Genomic DNA, 20454 nt, shown 5'->3' with positions numbered 1-20454 from the left:
TTTTCAACAAGAAAAACAATGTACCCCCGCCTCTTCCAAAACCCCAGCCAACTTGCCCAGATATATTAAGACACTCTTAAATCCTGAGAGCAACCTGCCAAGGGTTATGGCATAATAGAAAAAATGTAAAACACCAATTATCTAATTATTCAACACTTAGACTCATTAGTGGCTGTGTGCAATACACATCATATATGAACCCCATTTCCCTTCCAAACTGCAATGATCATGGGATGTAACTAAACCAAAAAGATGTCCAAGATCCCCAAGATACCATCCGTGCGTGGACCCAGGTTGGTGCAATCGTAGGCACCAGGCAGAAGTCAACACTGACTCCTTGGTAGGGGAAGATAATGTCATTGTGTAAGCCCTTCAGCATGCACAGGGAAGGTGACAAGCACCCAAGCTCACACAGGGTTTCGATTCAAATGGCAAACTTTAGAGCCAACTTCAATAATCACCTTAGTCCCAGCTACTTGGGAGGCTGAGGCAGGAGGATCACCTGAATATGGGAGTTCAAGACCAACCTGGGCAACAAAGTGAGACCCCATCTCAAAATAAAGAGAAAGAAAAAGAAATTTGGGGTTTGATTAGTGAGAGTTCAGATATCAAGGGATACCTGCATTTCGGGTAGGGAGTTACAGTGGAAAAGGCATTTACCATAAGATGTATAAGTTTTTCTTTTTTTTTTTCAGATTGGGCTCAGTGGCGCACAACTGTAATCCCAGCAACTTGGGAGGCTAAGGCAGGAGGGTGGCAAGTTCAAAGCCATTCTCAGTGATTTAGTGAGACTGTCTCAAGATAAAGAATAAAAAGGGCTGGGGATGTAGCTCACTGGTAAAGCTTGCTCCTGGATTTAATCCCCAGTACAAGAAAGAAAAAAAAAAAATATGGGCTGGGGATGTGGCTCAAGCAGTAGCACGCTCGCCTGGCATGCGTGCGGCCCGGGTTCAATCCTCAGCACCACATACCAACAAAGATGTTGTGTCCGCCAAGAACTAAAAAATAAATATTAAAAATTCTCTCTCTCTCTCTTTAAAAAAAGAAAAAAAAGAAAAAAATATTGCAGTGCTGGGATGGAACCAAGGGCCTCCCCCTCCCACTGAGCTTTACCCCATCCCTGTACAAGATTTATAATGAGGGTGTAGAATGCACCAATCTTTTTTTTTTTTTAATGAGAAATTGAATCCAGTGGCATTTTACCCTGAACCTAACTCTATATTTTTTGAGACAGGGTCTTGCTAAATTGTTTAGGGCCTCACTAAATTGCTGAGGCTGTCCTTCAACTTTCAATCCTCCTGCCTCAGCTTCCCAAGTTGCTGGGATTAAAAGCTGAGCAACCTTCCCTTGCATGGAGACAATAGCTTATTCAATTGATTTGTTCCCAGATGTTGGCAATTATGAATAAAGCAGCTATAAATATTTATGTATTACCAGACCTAGGAAGGGCGTGGAGGAGACCCACGGGTGCAGCTGCACAAGAGAAATAACTTCTAACATTCTACAGCACAGTAGGATAACTATGGTTGACAACAACTGAACATTTCAATAGCTGAGGATTTTAAATATTCTCAACATTAAGAAATGATGTAGGGGCTGGGGCTATAGCTCAGTGGTACAGCACTTGCCTTGCATGTAAAAGGCATTGGGTCCGATCCTCAGTACCACAGAAAAATAAAAGATACTGTGTCTAACTACAACTAAAAATATTTAAAAGAAAGAAAGAGAAATACCCTTCAATACAGAGAATCACTATATCAACATTAAAGATCTCTAATAGCCAGGCATACACCTGTAATCCCAGTGGCTCAGGAGGCTGGAGAATTCAAAGCCAGCCTCAGCAACTTAGTGAGCCCCTAAGCAATTAGTAAGAACCTACCTCTAAATATAAAATAGGGTCTGGGGTTGTGGCTCAGTGTTAGAGCACTTGCCTAGCACTTTGAGGCACTGGGCATGATCCTCAGCACCACATAAAAATAAATAAATAAAGGTATTGTGTCCATCTACAACTAAAAAAGTTAAAAAAAAAACCTATCATAAACATCTGAGTTTTTTTTTTTTAAAAAAAAGAGAGTGAGACAGGGAGAGGGGGAGAGAGAGAGAGAGAATTTTAATATTTATTTATTTATTTTTTAGTTTTCGGTGGACACAACATCTTTGTTTGTATGTGGTGCTGAGGATCAAACCCGGGCTGCACGCATGCGAGGCGAGCGCGCTACCGCTTGAGCCACATCCCCAGACCAACATCTGAGTTTTATATGAACACAAGTTTTCATTTCTCTGAAATATCCAGGAGTGTGATTCCTAAATTGCATGGTACCCATTTTAGCTTTATAAGACATTGCCCAAGCTGGACATGGTGACACACACCTAATAAGCCCAGCAATTTGGAAAGCTGAGGCAGGGGAATTACAAGTTCTAGGCCAGCCTCAGCAACTTAGCAAGACCCTGTCTCAAAAAATAAAAAGCAGTGGGTAGAGTACCCATAGGTTCAATCCTCAGTATCAAAAAAACACAAAAACTTCAAGTAGAAAAAAAAAAGAAACTGCACCGTTGTTTTTCTCTGGTGGTTTTGACGAACAGATTTTTTTTTTTTTTTTCCCAATGAAGTCCAGTTTATCATGTTTCTGTTGTCCGGGTTAGTGCTTTTAATCAAAATCTGAAAACACCTGATTAAATATACTTGACGATTTAATTGCTAGAGAGTGTCTTTTGGAGTGACAATATTTATTCTTGGCCTTCCCCCAGGGGATTCCGGGAGTATTTGTTACCATGGAGGAAACACAGGGTGTGGGGACTGGATGGAATGTACCATAGAAAGTTCAGTGGTCACAGAACACACGTACACACACACACACACTACATCTACAGCCACAGCCCCCAAAATAACCAGCAACACCTGGATAGTGCGCCCTCGAAGCCTATAGAACTCTACAAGGTGATCTACACGGAGGTGGGAAAGGCCAGGTGGATCCGGATGGAGCTGGGTGCAAAACTATCACCTAGGGTGGGGGACAGGAGTCGAGGAGCAAGGGGGGGGGGGTGTTGGGAGACATGCAACACAGGCACACACCCAGCAGTGAGGCCACCCAGTCTCCTGTCCAGAGCGAGACAGTGGTGCTGGTCCCCTGGAGCATGCATGCAGCAGCCCCCAGCCCCAGTGTGTCCATTTATCCACCCCAATGTCCAGGGTGCCCCTCAGCAGGGCAGGCAGGTAGTTCCCTCCAGGGGTTCACATCACTGACTCCTTCTCACAGGTGGCAGCATCCCTAGGGGGGCCCTGATACTGTTTGAGGAGGGGGTTCCCTTCCTCAATGGCAGCCGGCAGTGGATTCGGGGGCACCTCACTCTTAAACTGGACCAACTCAGGCTCCATGCTCTGTATCTTCGTTCGGTCCACATAACTCTGGAGGAGTCCTGCCCCAAAAGCATCACCTTCCACATTGAGGATGGTACAGGACCGGTCCCTAAAAGGCAGAAGTGATAGAGAAGTCAGAGGGAAGAGAGGAGAGGCCAGGCGCCGAGGCCCAAGCTGCCTGCCTCCCCCCCTGGGATCTTCCAGTTCCCCAGCGCCATCTTCCTTTACCCTACCCCTCCCAGGGCTCATGTTCCCATCTTCTAGGATCCAAGTCCCCCCTCCTCCTAGAACCTCAAAGATCTCTTCATCTAACCTCCAGGAGCCCCATACCTCCGCTGGGTCTCCTGGAATCCCAAAGTGTCCATCACATTTTTCTGCCTCCAATCCCCAAAAATCTCTCCCATCTGTCTCTGCCCAATCCCTTTTTTTTTTTTTTTAGTTGTTGATGGACCTTTATTTTATACATTCATTTATTGGTGGTGCTGAGAATTGAATCCATTGCTTCACACATACTAGCAAGTGCTCTACCACTGAGCCACAACCCCAGCCCCCCAAACAATCCTTTTTTTCCCCGCAACACTCAATTTGTTCCTTCCAAAACCTCAAAAATCATTCCTCCCTCTCCCAGAGCCCCCCAAAGACTCCCCCACTCCATAAGACTGAAATTTCTGTTCAGGCCTTTCTCCTCCCTAAAATCCCTAAGGATCTTTTTCCTTCATTTTTATTCTTTTTGTGTTTAAGTGTCATTTGAGAAAATTGAGATATAATTCACCTACGATGAGATTTGCACTTTAAAGTGTATAGTTTGGTGATTTTTGGTAAATTCAGAATTGTGCACCATCATCACAGTGTAATTCTGGATTATTTAATCACCTCAAGAAGAAACGACTGGGGGCTGGGGCTCTAGCTCAGTTGGGAGAGTGCATGCAAGTCAAGCACTCCACCATCTGAGCTACATCCCCAGTCCTTCCCCTTGCTTGCTGTTGTGAATCACGCTGCCAGTTTTTGTGAGAACCTAAGTTTTCAATACCTTGGGTATATATCTAGGAGTGGCATTCCTAAGTCACATAGTAACTCAAATGTAACTTTTTTGGGGGGTACCAGGGATTGAACCCAGGGCACTTAACCACTTATCCACATTCCCAGCCCTTTTTTATATTTTCTTTAGAGACAGGGTCTCCCTGAGTTGCTAAGTGCTTTGCTAAGTTGTTGAGGCTGCCTTTGAACTCCAGATTCTACTGCCTCAGCCTCCTGAATCTCTGGGATTATAGGCCCATCACTGCACCCAGCTCATATGTAACTCTTGAAACCAAACTGGTTTCCAATCTTTACACTCAATAGCTTCATCATGACAGTGAATAATTAAGTAGAATTTACCACTTAGGAGGAGAGGTTTGAAGGGAAGTATGTGAATTAAGTCATCGAATCCCTAACAAGAGTCTCTTCTCACCATTTTACAGATAGAAACTGAGACATGGGGAGATGAAGTACTTGCCCAAGGTCATACAGTGGATAGTAGCTCTGGGGTTTGAACCCAAACAGCCCAGCCTAAGAGCAGTTTCTACTAACCACTCTGGTTCACCACCTTTTGGGGTTCCTCTTAGAACCTCAAAGGTGCCAACCTTCCCTGACTGGAAGGCTCAAGATCCCACCCCTTCCCTCCGAAACTCTTTCCTGTCTCTCCTCTTCTGCCCAGAAGCATTCACAGACATTTTTGCCCATCCCCTTTTCCAGGGGCCCCTCTGAGTCCCCCAAGCCTCAAACCCACACTCACACTAGCCAATCCACAGCCAGAATCAAGGAGATTTCCCTGACAGGGAGACTGATTGCTTCGAGGATGATGGCCAGAGTGAGGATACCGCCTGCAGGGATGCCCGCTGCCCCTACACTGGACGCGGTGGCCATGATCCTGGGGAAGGAGGAGGAGAGGCGGTGAGGTAGATGCCTCTGCAATGTGAGGAGATGGGGTCCGGTGGGCCCAGGGGTCCCAGCCACAGCCACCCGGCACTCACAGGATGATGATGATATCCACGAAGTTCAGGGATCGCCCGTTGAGCTGGGCAATGAACACAGTAGCCACGCACTGGAAGAGCGCTGCCCCGTCCATGTTGACCGTGGCGCCGATGGGCAGGATGAAGCGGCTAATGTGCTTGGCCACGCCGTTCTTCTCCTCCACGCACTTCATCATGAGGGGCAGCGTGGCGGAGCTGCAGGGGAATGCTGGGCAGTGAGCTCCCTTCAAGGTCCAGGCCACGCCCACTCCTAGGTGAAGTCCCGCCTGCTCCCAGGTGAGGCTACGCCCACTATCCTACCTCTCCCACTACCCCAGCTCCGCCTGCCCTTCTCTTCCTACCATCCCACAAGGCGCTAGGGATCCCACAAAATGCCACAATTCCAAAATGTATGCCCACCCCATGCCCCACTGCATAAAATCCCTCACCTGGAGGAGGTCCCAAAAGCGGTGGCTAACGGTGCCATGATGCCCCACAGGAAGCGGTAGGGGTTTTTTCGGGTGAAGAGGAAGTAGATGAGGGGCAACACCAGGATTCCATGAATGGCGTGACCCAGCAGGCAGCACAGGATGTATTTGCCGAGGCTGATGAAGAACTTCCCCACATCCTGCATCTTCGCAATCTGGCTGGCCACAAGGAACAGGATGCCCACAGGAGCATACCTAATGCCCAAGAGATAGATCACTGCCGCTCACATGTCCAAAAGGGCCAGGCACGGTGGTCAGCACCCTGCCTGACCCCATTTCCCAGCTTCCCCCAAGGTCAGGAGGAGCCCACAGCAATGTGCACTGAGGTTTGGACACCACTCCCAGGCCTGGCCCCTGGAAGCTTCTGTTGCCTCCTCCAGGCGCTTTTCCTTGAAGGCAGGTAAGCCAGGAGATAAAAGCCTTCCTGTTCCATCACTGCTTGGAAGAGTATCCCCAGATTTGAACTTAACACATGAGTGGGGAAAAAAAAAAAAACATCTATCATGCCTGACTCATTTGTTTTCTAGGCTTGCTTATTACAGCAGCTGGCAAACCTTGAATCAATATTCTCAGCACATCATGAAAAACCAAAAGGTCATGGTTCAGGTCTTAGTAACTCCAGGGTATGAGGCGTTTACGATGCACTGAGCCCTTGATCATGACCGAATCTTCACCATAGCCCACACAAGAGCTCCTATTATAAATGAGTGTCTTACAGCTATTAGAGAATCAAACACTGACCAGCTCTATAAAACAGGCCCCCAAATGCTACCAATGGAACTGCTGGGTGAAATGAGATGCCAACTGAAAAGAGCTGAAGGCTTTCAAGTCATTGACATACTTCTGATGGGACTGCCATCACCCTCTCCTGCAGGAAATATCCCAAAGGGTGTGTGCCTCCTCTGCAGGCCTCCCGAGGTCACCTCCCTGATGGTCTGACTGCTGTGGCTTGTTAGTTGTCTCCCCAGTCTCCTCTTCATCCCAGCCATCTGTGCAGCTAGGTGTGGCCAGGTGCCCGAGTCCAGCCAGTTAAACAACACAGTTCGAAATAAAATGTTTGCTGTTGCCATTTACAATGCAGGTTTTTATTCATAGATGGACACAATATCTTTTTGTTTTAAATTATACTTTGGACCTTTATTTTAAGTTATTTGTATGTGGTGCTGAGAATCAAACCCAGTGCTTCACTCACGCTAGGCAAGCGCTCTACCACTGAGCCACCACCCCAGTCCTTGTTTCTTTATTTTTATGTGGTGCTCAGGATCGAACCCAGTGCCTCACATGTGTGAGGCAAGCACTCTGCCACTAAGCCACAACTCCAGCCCCCGTCCCATGAACTTTATATGTAGGAGCTCATTTGTGCCCTTGGAGGCTGGTATCATTTGCCCTATCACCCCAATGAGGAAACCGAGGCACCGAGGGGCTAAGTAACTTAGGGTAGGACTTGCAGCTGAAACAGCAGAGCCCTGCTCTTGGCCATACCACCACCTAGCCTCCCAGCATAGTTCTTGAGTCAATCAAGACACGTTTAATCCATGTCGTGAGCACATGGCAGGCAAGGGATACAGGGAAGGTATTGGAATGGGAGGGGGAGTTGTTAAAAAAAAAAAAAAAAAAAAAAAAGCAAAGATCCTGTCCCCCTCCTAATCCTGATCTTGTAGATCCAGAGAAGATTCTAAGAATCAGTGTGAGGCTGTTATGGGCCAGACTATATAAGAGCAATGAACATATAGACTCCATTTTACCCTGATACTCCATGTCATGTAACAAATGCTTCTCCCATGGGAACACCTCCCTCTGTACCTGTCAATAGTTGCTTAGCATAGCATGTTTGGCAACACAAAAGCAATTCTTATACAATGTAAAATTGTTTTCTCCTTGGTTCCAATTTTTTTGGACAATGTATCCTGTCAGAGATTGATTGTCTGGACATTAGTAACCATTCTCTAACTTGTACTCAACTAGAGTCATTTTGACCCACTTCCCTTATGCTGGCTTGCTTCTATGCCAACCTGGAAAGCCCCATGGGAAATACCAAGGTACCCATTGCATTGTCTCGCCAACTGCTCAGTTCAGCTCTGTACCCCTCTTGCTTGCAGCTACCTCAAGACGGATGTGGTTTCTGCAGTTTTTGCCTTTAAAGACCCTGAAATGCTCTGGCTGGAGGCTGTTCCTTGCAGAGACAGTTATGGGTCCTGCAAAGAGCAAGCTGGCTAAATAAAGACTCTCCAATTCGGACAAAATAGACTTGGTATGTTTTCTGAGCAGTCTGCCCCACAGCACCACCACAGAGAGAAGTGAGGAGCCACAGGCCTCTGCACGTGGTTGTTTTGCCCATTGTCTGGGGTCATTTAACAAATCATAATGACAATAACCACAGTTAACATTAAGTGGGGGCTGGGGTTGTGGCTCAGTGGTAGAGCACTTGTTTCACTTGCATGTGAAAGGCACTGGGTTCCATTCCCAGCACTGCATATATTTAAAAAAAGAAAAAAAAAGAATAAAATAAGGATCCATCAACAACTTAAAAAAATAAAAAGAAAAAAACATTAAATGAATGTTCACTAAGTATCAGGTGCTTAAAGCACACTTTTTTTTTTTTTTTTTTTTTTTGTGGTAGTGGGGATTGAACCCAGGGTATTGTGCATGCAAGGCGAGCACTCTACCAACTGAGCTATATCCCCAGCCCCTTAAAGCACACTTTTTAAAAAACATTTTTTTTTTCTTTTTTGCAATGCTGGGGATCAAACCCAGGGAGGACCTGGCACATGGCTGGCAAACACTGCACTGCTGAACCACACCCCCACCCTAAAGCAAGCTCTTTACCTGAGTGACTCACTGAATCTTTATGAGCACCCTAGGAAGTAGCTTATTGATTCAAAGGAATTGAAGGAGCCTAATGGGAAGGAGGTCCAAGTCATGAACATCCTGGGCCTGGTGGTGTTTGCCATCATCTTTGGTGGGGATCATATAATTGCAATTTCTGAAATTGAGGTGCATTAGCTAAGTGGCAGCCTCAGCTTTGTTGTCCTTTGTCACCTTCCACAAAAATGGAGAAAGTGCCAGCATCAGAGTCTTAGGACTTATGGAATACACCACAGTTGCCATTCTATACATGAGGAATCTGAGGCTCAGAATGCTATTTGCTAGAAAGCTATTTGCCTGAAGTCTCACAGCCAGGGAATGAATGGTCGATGCTGGATTTGAATGCAAGCCGTCTTGTCTCCAGGGAGGGTGCAGAGGGTCCCCCACCACACATATGGTGGTGCTTGGCGCTTCTCCTTCCACTTACCACATGATCCAGGAGACCAGCACCATGGTGGCATCATTGAAGGAGTTGAAAAAGTGGATGAGCAGCTCCCCCTCAGGGCCTAGCTTCCGCAGGGCCCCACCAAAGATGATGGCAAACACCACCAGGCCCAGGATGTTCATGCCCTCGACCTCCTTCCCATTAGGCTCCTTCAAAAGGAAGAGATGGGGAGGGGAACTCAGCCACCTGCTGGGTCACCAGAGGCTGCTCTGGGCCCTCCTGAAACCCAGCAGAGGCAAGTACAGGTCCAGGGGAAAGAGACCAGTCTCCAGGGGTCACCCAGAATGAACAGGGTTGGAATGGGGGAGCCCAGGGGAGAGCCTAGAGAGAGAAGGGGGTGCAGCTTGGAGAATGACCAGCATCAGGGAGAGCTGCCCAGGGGAAGGGGGATCTGAGACTGGAGGGGAGGAGGGGTGCACCAGGTAGAGGGGCTGTAGAATATTCTAGAGAAAGGAAATAATGTGCAATAGCCTTGAAATGAAAGCTGGCCGTGGTGGCTGGAGGAGAATGAGCTGGACAGAGGGAGTCACAAGATGGGGCTGAGGGAGGGTCAGCATGAAAGGAAAGTGACCACAACACTCGGAGCAACCAAAAGATCTTTATTGCAGCAGTGCAACAAAGAGAAAAGAAGGAAGGAAGAGAGAGAGAGAGAGAGAGAGAGAGAGAGAGAGAGAGAGAGAGAGAGAGAGAGAGGGAGGGAGGAAGCGCACGCAGGAGAGAGACAGAGAAAGCAAGAGAGATAGCAAGAGAGAGGGAGCAAGAGAGAGAGAGAGAGCAAGAGAGAGGGGGGCCTGGCAGGAGGGAGTTTTTATAGCCCAAATCTAATGGGGCCTCTGGGTCTGCAAGCTGCCTTGTTGGCCCAAGGGGGGGTTAAGTGTTCAGCCTTGAGCAGGGTTGAATGTTCAGACTTGAGGCAAACAGGTGATAAAGGACCAGATAGAGGGGGGTTTGACTGTGTGGGCTATCTTGCAGCCAACATCTGTTCAGCCTGCTCTGCACCCAACATTCCTCCCTTTTTGTTTTTCTAAGTGACATGGGGGACGGCGTAAAGTCCTCTGGCTACTTCCTGCTTAATGGTGGGCGGCATTAGACCTAGAAAGGAAAGTGGAGGAATGTCCGGGGTACAGGTCTGAGAACACCAGGGCAGCCAGAAATAACACTCAGTGGCTACAGACAACTACTGTGGTAGGGGTAAAGTCCATAAAAGTTCCTTGAAGCCACAAGTCCTCGATGGCATCAAACCAGTCCTGGATGGAGGAGATATTTGGTATCAGCCACTGGTCCTGTAGCAGGGACTCTAGGAAGTATTGGAGGTGGCTTGGTTGAATCCAGTAATGTTAAGGGTGACAGCCTGATTACAGCCAGTGGAAGGGCAATTGCCTTGACCCATAAACTGAGAGTGGGTGGTGTCATCCTGGTGTCATGTCACATTGATGTAGAAGCGGTATCTGTGGTTTGAGATAAAAACTTGAGAGAGAATAATGATTAGTAAAAGAAGAAGAGGGTTGGCGAGAAATTTTTAGTTTGGTGGGCATGGTGGAAGTCCAGGACTGGACATTTGGAACAAGTGCCTTTTTAAGGTGGGAGACATGGTGGTACCAGGGGGAGTTTAGGTTTGATGCTTCCTTGTGGGGATACTGTAGAGCAGACAGAATAAGCAGAGTGGACGTGCTGGAGAGTAGTTCTCATTCCTAGGAAGTGAAAGAGGGGTTGTGAAAATTGGAAAAAGGGGTTAGAGAGGGTTTTAGGTGGGCACAGAGTCTCTGGAGCCAGAGGAGTTGGTCATGAGTCATAGGTCTCCATCTTGGGCATCAGGACTGGTAGTCTTAAAGAAGTAGTTGATTGACCAGCTTGTTGGTGAATTTGTGTATCTGATCTTGCATGAACTTCTGTAGGCAATTTAATAGACATGGTCCTATTAGGAGAAACATAGAGAGGACTAATAAGGGTCCTGTGAGGGGGAGGAGCCAAGGCCATACTTAACTGAACATTCCCCATGGAGCCTGTTGGCTTAGTTGCTGTCTCCTCTTTTCTAGCTGTTCTTGTCCTTTATTACTCCCAGGAATGACTGTGTTTTGGCTTAACTGTTTTTGGTAGGTGTTTAAGATCAAGTTGGTCAAAATTGACTTTGTTTCTATCTATTGTTAAGAGTCAGCTGAGTTCCCATAGGGGTCGCTCATGGGGGAACCTGAGAGCAGCTTCTCAGTTCTGCTAGTGCCATTTGCGCTAGGATGGGTCCAGGTCTTACTTGACCATGTGGCTTCCCTTGGAAGCATCAGGAATGTCTCCTGTCTCCAATGACCCTCCTATTCACAGCAAATGCACTGATTGACTTTTCATTCTCCAGTGGTCTCATTGATCTCCCTGATCAGGAGGTTATGTGGCCCAGAGTTGCAAAGCTCTTTAGAGAAGTTCCCTGTTCCCTGGATTCAGACTGACTCAGAGGGCCAGAGCCAAATATTGGTTTTCTTGGCTATTTTAATTTAACTTTAAGTCTTGATCATAAACATCCAGCAAAGTCAGTTTCACCCTAAATTAAGAGTATTGGGCTTTAGCTGAAGTCTGGCCTACTTTGGAGTCATTCTGACACGTAGTAAGATGGGAAGCACAGCCTTATCTCAGGTAAGGCTAAGATTTACAAATCTTAGGTAAAGTGTTCTACTATAGAACTGATCTTTGTTTTTAAATATCATTTTATAAAGTTTATATATGTTGTTGCTTGATGTCACATGAATACTAGGTAATATAGCATATTACATTTAAATTGTACCCAGTGTATAGAACTTTATATTAATCTTATTGATAACAGGTCCAGTTATAAAACATTAAATGATATAAATAAATCTCCGATATGTTATTTTTATAAGCCTAAAATAACCATGCAACCTTTTGGAGAACAGCAGCTTGATATAATTTTTTTTTAAAGCTTCTATCTTAATGACATATACCTGGAAAATATGAACACATTTAATATACAAAGAAGAGTAATAGTACCACAATTATTATTGATTTTTTTTTAAAGAGAGAGTGAGAGAGGGGGGGGAGAGGGAGAGAGAGAGAGAGAGAGATTTTTTTTTTAATATTTATTTTATTTTTTTAGTTCTCGGCGGACACAACATTTTTTTTTGTTGGTATGTGGTGCTGAGGATTGAACCCGGGCCGCACGCATGCCAGACGAGCGCGCTACCGCCTGAGCCACATTCCCAGCCCCTATTGATGTTTTTATATTAATCAAGTTTAGCTTTTAAAGAAATAACATATTACAATATTGCAAAATAACAGTTGTTGTTTAACCATAGTTGTATATACACACCTTCTTTAGCACTTCCTTAAACCCTCTTATTTACTTAATAGACTCTCTTATCCAGAAACACATTTTCCTTCTATTAAATCCATACCTAGAACCTTCTAATTTCTCTTTCCTGTTAACTCTTTCTTTTTTTACATTTTTAAATAATCCTTGTAAATTTCTGAATTTAGACAAATTATTCCATTTTAATAAGAGATATTTTGCTATTTGCAGCACACAATTAATCACATCTGTTGACCATTTCATGAAAACATGAACAATGTTTAAGTATATAGAATTATACTGTTGTTGGGCTGGAGATGTGGCTCAAGCAGTAGCGCGCTCGCCTGGCATGCGTGCGACCTGGGTTCGATCCTCAGCACCACATACAAACAAAGATGTTGTGTCCGCCATAAACTAAAAAATAAATATTAAAAATTCTCTCTCTCTCTCTCTCTCTCTTTAAAAAAAAAAAAAGAATTATACTGTTGTAGGGACGGACAAGGCAAGGCACCTAAGATAGCACTGAAGATAGGGAAACAGTTTTATTTGGTTGCAACCGGATTCAGAGGGCTCTGCTTCTGTTGTAACCAATTAATCCCCTGAACCCCAAGTTTAGGTTGTTTCAGAATTTTGTACCCAGCATGTAAGGGAAGGGGCTCAGAAGTTCACAGTCTGCAGAAGTTCACAAAAAGCAGGGTTTTTTTTCCTCTGTTCTGGGCATATTTTGTGAAAAACTAGTAAGGGGGTGTCCAGCTTTTCGAGTGCTGATTTTTCCAGCCAGTGACCAAGTAAAACAAGGCAACGGGAAAATAGGAAGTTTATCTACATTGAACTTTTTGTAGAGATTTTTTTGCCGAAAGTCCTAAAATCAGCCATGGTGAAGATTTCTGGAGAAGGTCAGTTAAGCCTTTTCTGTGGGGCTGGGTAAGGAGGGGAAGATGGGAAGGCGGGGCTGAGAGCAGCTGTGGATCTGAGAATGAGGAAGGAGTGATGTAAAGGAATAGGATTTTCCCTAGCAAGGAAAACTTGAGCAGTAGAACAGGTAGAGCAGAGGGGAGGATGGGAATGAATATCCCAAAAAGCCTGTAAGGGACAATTCTTAGTAACCTGTTTTCAGTGATGACAAAGCAACTTTAAAGGCCATTTTCACCAGATCTCTGATAGGGGTCCAAGGGCTCTCCTCAGCTGGTTTGAGCTTTGGGTTAGCTGGTCAGAGGACCTGGTGGGACCTGGTGTGGGTGCTGACAGAAGAAGAGAGGAGTGAGTGGGTGAAGGGATTCCTTCAGTACCTGCTACCTCAGGAAAGAGGCAATGGTTTGAGGAAAGGCGGTTGTTTAGTTTTTGATCTAGTGAGTGGAGAGGAGAAGTCAGGTTGTTCAGGTGGGGGAGACACTGGAGGGGCTGGGGCAGAAGGTTGAGGGTGAGGACCTATTTGAGCCGGGCAATAGGGTGGAAGTTCATCAGTAGGGTCAAAAGTAGTGGATGAGTCCGGAGGAGGAGGAGATTGGGGATCAGTGGTTGTGGGTGTTGGTTTGCAAGCTAGAAAAATTTGCAGAGGTCTGCAAGAGGTGCAGAGAGCACAAGCAAGAAGAAAGCTTTGATGTAGCAGCTTTTTACCCATTTTTTCGAATGCTCACAGTAATTGTACAGACCACTTAGAATGGAGGGATCCAGGGACCCAAAAGGGGGGCCATCTGCTTTGGTTGTCTAAGGGATAAGTGGGCCAGGCCTGGGTGCTATATTTGATCAATTTTGGGGGTTTGATATCTGGTGTCAAGGAGAGGGTTTTGAGGTTATCCAAGAGGCATTGTAGGGGAGAGCCGACCGGCAGAGAGGACACATTACCCATGTCGTAAAGTAGTATAAGGAGGAGGGAAGGGGACGCAAACAGTTTAGAGGAGAAGGAAGGAGACGCAACCGTAGTATAAGAGAGAAGGAGGAAACTGATTTATTGGCAAAAGGGGCGTCCCCGCTAGAGCCAAAAATCAGGAGTGCCTTAGTAGCAGGTTCGAGCTGCAGAGATTGGTCGTCACCGAATCCTGACAGTCGAAGCTCTCGTCCTGGACAGAGCCGTGGGAGACCTTGGCCAAGACTTTTCGGGATCCCTCCTGGAGAGGCAGGATACTCCCAGGGCCGGAAAGAGGGGAAAGAGAGAGACAGGGGAAGAGAGAGGAAGGGGAGGGTAAGCGTCTGAGGACTAGGATTTTAGGAGAGCCACCAAGATGGTGAAGGTCTGGGTGGACTGTGATGTTCAGTTCTCTGTTATGTGTCCCTGGAGGTTACACAATCCTTTGAGGGAGACTTACAAAGCCTATGCTGGTAAACTACCAGCTTGGAGTCTATTCTGCCTAGGAAGGAGTCCCTGAGGGCCACCGTGGCCTTGAAGGCTGTGGTGGGGTGTTTTCCTCCCCGCAGGTGGGCAAAGAGGTTTGCCGGACAATCAACGGCCAAATCCTCCTGACACCACCATTGGGTTTAGGACTCCAGGAAGGGGAAACTCACCAATCGAAGGTCAGTGGTGGATGGAGTTCAGGTCGTCCAGTGAGTGGCACTTCCAAAGGAAGAGGGACCCAAAAGTGGGTTTTAACCCTCTCCCGGGTTTCGGCACCAATGAAAGGAAAGTGACCACAATACTCGGAGCAACCAAAAGATCTTTATTGCAGCAGTGCAACAAAGAGAAAAGAAGGAAGGAAAGAGAGAGAGAGAGAGAGAGAGAGAGAGAGAGAGAGAGAGAGAGGGAGGGAGGGAGGGCACGCAGGAGAGAGACAGAGAAAGCAAGAGAGATAGCAAGAGAGAGGGAGCAAGAGAGAGAGAGAGCAAGAGAGAGGGGGGCCTGGCAGGAGGGAGTTTTTATAGCCCAAATCTAATGGGGCCTCTGGGTCTGCAAGCTGCCTTGTTGGCCCAAGGGGGGGTTAAGTGTTCAGCCTTGAGCAGGGTTGAATGTTCAGACTTGAGGCAAACAGGTGATAAAGGACCAAATAGAAGGGGGTTTGACTGCGTGGGCTATCTTGTAGCCAACATCTGTTCAGCCTGCCCTGCAGACAACACAGTTCAGCCTGCTCTGCACCCAACACAGCAGGGGTCCTGTCTGATGGGGACCCCTGCCCTGTGGCAAGAAGTCGGGGCTTTCTTCTGAGGGCTTGGGGAGGGGCTTGGGGCAGTGGAAAAGGAGGGTCAGACCTGCACTGTGGAAAGACCCCTTTGGCTGCAAGTTGGAGGATGGGTGAGAGGGACAGGTGGGATTAGGGGGGGATCCCAGACTAGGGCAGGGTCACGGGGGAGGGGGGGGAGAAAGGACAAAGTGGAGACATCTAGAAGGCAGAGAAAATGGAAACTGGGAAAGGATTGCAGAATTTAAATCTAATCCCACACCAAACTGCTAGAAGACCCAGAGGGTCAACAAAGACTGGCAGAAGCCCAAGTATCCTGCCAGAGCCCGCCCAGCCCTGCTCTCTCACCTTCACCAGGGTTCCGTTGATCTCGATCCATTGGTAGGAGGTAGAGTACTGCAGTAGGGATGGGAAGAATCAGTGTCCACTGTCATGGAGGCCCCCATCCCGTGCTGGGACCAACAAAGCTCAAAGTCTGCGCTAAGCACCACCTGCCAGCAACCCCAGCCACCCCACTGAGGAAGTACTTCTTTTTTGGGGGGGTGGTTCCTGGGGATTGAACCCGGGTGCTTTACCATTGAACCACATCCCTACTCCTTTTTGAGACAGGAACTCACTAAGTTGCCCAGGCTGGCCTCAACTTGTGATCCTCCTGATTCAGCCTCCCAAGTAGCTGGGATTATAGGCATTTGCCACCACACCTGGTCCATAATTTTTTTTTTTTTTTTTGATTGGGAAAGGCACAGATGAGCTTCAGGGGCTACCCAAGAACCCTCTGACATCACATGTCACATGTGGCCACTTGTGTTTTCCCAGGGATGGCCCAAAATCAGATGGAATGGGCTCCGACTAGCTGCCTCCCTCCCTGCCCACCTCATCCCTCCAGACACCCTGAGAACTCACAGAGCGAAAGGTCGCAGACACCAGGTTGGAGGGAAAGATATTTCTGCAGAAATAGACAAACAGGGGGTTATTAGATACTGTCATGGGGAGGAGAGGGAGTATCAGGGGAGCTGGCTGGGCCTCTTCGAGGGGTGAGGGCAAATTAGGCCTCATTTAGGACCCTCCCTCCTTCAGCCAGGTTTTGGCTGGGCAGTGGGACCTGGCCTGTACACCTTTACAGGGTGTGGGATTCTGAGCTGGCCTCCTGTCATTCCAAGCCCAAGGGACTGTGGGTTGGAAACAAAGAATGCTGGGCTCCCCAGGCAAGCCAGGGCAGGGTCACCCCGAGCCTTAGCCCCACCCCAGGCAGCAGACCTCATACCCTCTATGTCTTGCATCAGCTACTTCCTGAAGGGCTGAGAAAAGGACTGGTTCCTAGGGGGAGGGGTCAGCTGGGGGATGGGAGGATGTGGGGAGGATCTGAGCAGATTGGAAAGCAGCAGAGAGGCCCAGAGAGTGTGACAAGGGATGGCCACTCATGTCATGAATGTCTGCCATGAGGTGGAAAGAGCAGCCAGTCCACCCACGTCACCTCCCTCATGCCCAGCACGGCAGTTAGCACTTTACACAAACTGACCCGGATGGACAGGCGTTCCGGTATGGCCACGTACCCAGGAGGGGAGTGCAGGTTAAGATCGGCTGGATGGGCGTGTCAGTGGATGACCAGGCTGTGGTGCCACAGTGGAATATTATTATGCATGTGCAGTCACAGAGGTCTGTATGTGTGTACTGTCCTCTTGAGCATGGGTGCAGGTGTTCATTAGTGTGCTCACTGGAGTAACTGAATGGGACCATTAAAGGCATGTGTGTTAAGCTGGTGAAGGCCATGTGTCTGTTTCGAGTGTCTATGTCCAGCTGTGTGGGTCAGCTGGCTGGTTATAGGCCATGTAACTGAAATGTTCCAGTTAAGTCTTGGAACTGAAGACCAAGTGGGAATTACAGCTGTTTTGAAACTGTTATGGGGAGTTCATAAACAGCCTGCGGGTGGGTGTGCCTGCCTGCAGCTCAGGGCTGGGCCAGGGCCCAGCTAATCTCACTCAGCCAGGAGCTGTTACCCACCCCTATGGGGACACCAAGCCTGGCAAGTGTCCCACTTCAGCCAGCACAGATGTCTCAGAGGTGGAGGGATACCCCATGACTCAGTGTTTCCACACCCCCCCAACACACACACTCACACTTCCAGGAAGTCCCCAATCTGGAGACACTGAATCAGAGGCCATAAAGGCCAGGACCATGTGGTCCCCAGTCTGCACCCTTCAGAAGCCATAACAGTGGAGGGCAGAAGGAAAAGAATCTGTTCCCCTTTCTAAATGGATCCACTTTGGGGAGGCCCACTGCAGGAAGAAGGGGGCAGACAGAGGAGTAAGTGGGAGGGAAAGGTGGGGGTGGCAGGTGGGAGGGTGGCCAGGGCTGAGGTGGAAGACAAAGAGGAAGTGGCCAGGCCCCTGCTAAACTGGGAAGGGAAGGGGCTGAGAAAAGAAATGCGGCTGTGTCCAGGTGACCCATGGTGTGGGCAGCTATGGGGCTGGAAAGTAAAATTCCTTGGATTCCCTCAAGTTCTCCAGGGGTTCATTACACAGGAATCCCAAGGCTGCTGCCCCGACTTCCTTTTTTTTTTTTTTTTTTTTAATAAGGAAGCTTGAAAAGTCGTATATGATTCACACCAACGGGCTGCACATCCAGGTCACTGGGAGGGAATCTCGGGCAACCAAGGGGGCCCTAAGATGGTGCTTCTGGTCAAGATTCCATATCCAATTGGGGATGTCCTCAGGGTCCCTTTTCCTCACGGGGTTCCTTTCCCTCTGGGCAGACCCTATGTCCAAGCCCCTGAGCATTTCTCTTCCTCTTCCCTCTTTAAGACTTTTTTTTTTTTTTTTTTTTTTTTTTTTTTTTTTTTTTGCCTGTCTCCCTCTTATGGAGTCCCTCTGCGCCCAGGTTCCTAAATTTAGAAAACCCCTTCCCCGGTAGTCAGTCCTCACTTTCCCAAGGGACCAGAGCTCCCTCCACCATCCCGTCCCATTTTCCCAAGGCTCTAGAGAGGATGTCTCGCTCTAGAGGGCCCAAAGCCCTCTTCTGCCAACGTGGCCACTTCCACCATGCCTACCACCGCGGGCGGAACCTGACCTCGCAAGATCCAGGAACGAATCCAGCACCTCCTTGCTGGGGATCTCTTCCACAGTGCCGGTGACCCCTTCGAAAGAGGAGTTGATGGCCGCAAAAGCGGCGCCGGGTTGCAGCGCCAAAGCCAAGCCCACGCCGAGAGCAGACGCGAGCAGGGTGGTGACCAGGAAAAAGAGCAGCGCCCAGGCGCCCAGGCGGCCAAGCGCGCTCGGGTCCAGGCTGGCGGCGCCACTGATCAGGCTGCACACTACCAGCGGCAAAATGATCATCTTCAGCAGGCGCAGTAATAGCTCCCCAGGGAAGTTGAAGACGGTCCAGAACTGTGGGCTCAGCGCGCCTGCCCTCGAAACCCCCAGCCCCAGCACCACGCCAATCGCCACGGCCACCACAGTCAGCAGGACCAGCAGATTGGCGCGAAGGCAACGGCGCACCTGGTTCCAAGAACCGCAGGAGCCACCTGAGGTCACGACTTGGTCCTCTCTGGGACCCAGCGCCTGTCCGTCATTCGCGGCGGGCTCCGTGAACCCCTTGGGTTCGGTCTTAGGAGGATCTGCCACCATGGTGGGACGCACAGGGGTTCCTTTGTGCCTGGAAGCTGGGAGCGCTTGGGGCTCCTTCCCAGGACGCCGACCTTGGGACTGAGAGTCCTCCGCTCCTGGAACCTGGAACTTTGGAGGGCTTCTTGGAGTTGTGAGTTTACAGAGCCGAGGTTCCTTGGCTCTGGGAAGCCGGTGTGCCTAAGTTCCTTCGGCTGGGCTCTGGGGCTCCTCTGCTCTTCCACGTGGTGTCAGATGCCCAAAAGCTGGATGAAAGCGCCTGGGGTTCCTAGCTCTGCGCCTTGGGAATACAGGAGTTTCTCAGCCTGGAACGTGGGGTCCGTGGCTCTGGGAGGTTGGGAGAGTGCCCAGGTGGCAGAGATCTGCAGGAAACTAAGTCCAGGTGGCGTAGATCCGGAACGCCTGGTCCCGAGTCGCAGATCCCGCGTCTCTGGGTCCTGGAAATTGAGAGCTAGGGGACCCGAGTCTGGAGGCCACGAAGCGAAACTCCAGGAGGACGAAATATAGGACTCCTGGGTGAGGGAGGAGAAATCCAGGCCCCTGGTTGCCCGAGGTGGCAGCTACCAACAGAGCGAGAAGTTTCCTAGGCGCGCAGCGAGGCTCGGCGCAAGGTTGGCGGAAGCTACCAGGATTAAAGGTGGGGAGCCGGGTCTAAGAAGGTGGGACCGGCCCGCGCGCGGCGATTGGCTGCGGCTTGTTGGGCTCACGCTGAGAGCGAGGGGCGGGGCTGAGACCGAGAGGGGCCCGTCGCCCAAAGAAGGCTGCATCGCACACCAGAAGGCAGGATGACCAGAAGTTCAAGGCCAGCCTCAGCATTTAGCGAGATCCCTTCTCAAAAAAGGAATAATAATTTTTTTAAAAAGTGGAGGGGGGATTCTGGGTGTGTAACTCTAACTCAGAAGTAGAGCAACCCCTCAGTAACGGGTGGAGGGAAGAACAACAAAGACTACCCACACCGCCGAGGCCCGGGGAAGAGGCCTCCAGGGGGATGCATCCGAGGGCGGGGCGCTGCCCAGAGGGGGCGGGGCACTGCCCAGAGGGGGCGGGGCGCTCCCGGGGGGCGGGGCTTTGGAAGGATGCTTTTTTCCGTCAAAGGCATTGGACTTGCAGGTTGGAGTCCTTACACAGCAGCAACCAGGCTCCAGCGTCTCTGGGACATGCAGGTAAATCCTAAATGACTTATTTGCAAATCCTCCCAGTTCGAAACATCTTAACACCAGTTCTTTTTTTTTTTTTTTTGGTCGTCTCTCAGAATTTGTTTCTCACATTTTAAATGCAGCTGATC

The 20454-nt window shown here is 48.8% G+C and overlaps 1 protein-coding gene across 1 annotated transcript; it reads right to left on the bottom strand.

The window, feature by feature from the left end:
* Positions 1-2165: 2165 nt before the first annotated feature.
* On the bottom strand, positions 2166-20000 carry SLC1A5 (solute carrier family 1 member 5). The gene is made up of 8 exons (XM_081273740.1): positions 18616-20000; positions 16453-16495; positions 15898-15945; positions 9130-9296; positions 5799-6032; positions 5371-5565; positions 5133-5267; positions 2166-3467 (listed from the first exon to the last, which is right to left on the bottom strand). Exons 1-8 carry the CDS (start codon positions 19170-19172, stop codon positions 3233-3235), a joined length of 1614 nt encoding a protein of 537 aa, XP_081129866.1. The 5' UTR covers positions 19173-20000; the 3' UTR covers positions 2166-3232.
* Positions 20001-20454: the final 454 nt, after the last annotated feature.

This window comes from Spermophilus citellus (assembly GCF_964194105.1).
Source record: "Spermophilus citellus genome assembly, chromosome: 18".
Lineage (NCBI taxonomy): Eukaryota > Metazoa > Chordata > Mammalia > Rodentia > Sciuridae > Spermophilus > Spermophilus citellus.
This window is presented reverse-complemented; position numbering and strand designations above follow the sequence as displayed.

Bases quoted from the DNA above. Each gene is read 5' to 3' on its own strand.
- SLC1A5 (XM_081273740.1), bottom strand. From the start codon at position 19,172: ATGGTGGCAGATCCTCCTAAGACCGAACCCAAGGGGTTCACGGAGCCC. The intron at 5,566-5,798 runs GTGAGGGATTTT...ATTCCCCTGCAG, and splicing joins GCTTTTGGGACCTCCTCCAG to CTCCGCCACGCTGCCCCTCA. The intron at 3,468-5,132 runs GTGAGTGTGGGT...TCTGCCTTTTAG, and splicing joins CTGGCTGTGGATTGGCTAGT to GGACCGGTCCTGTACCATCC.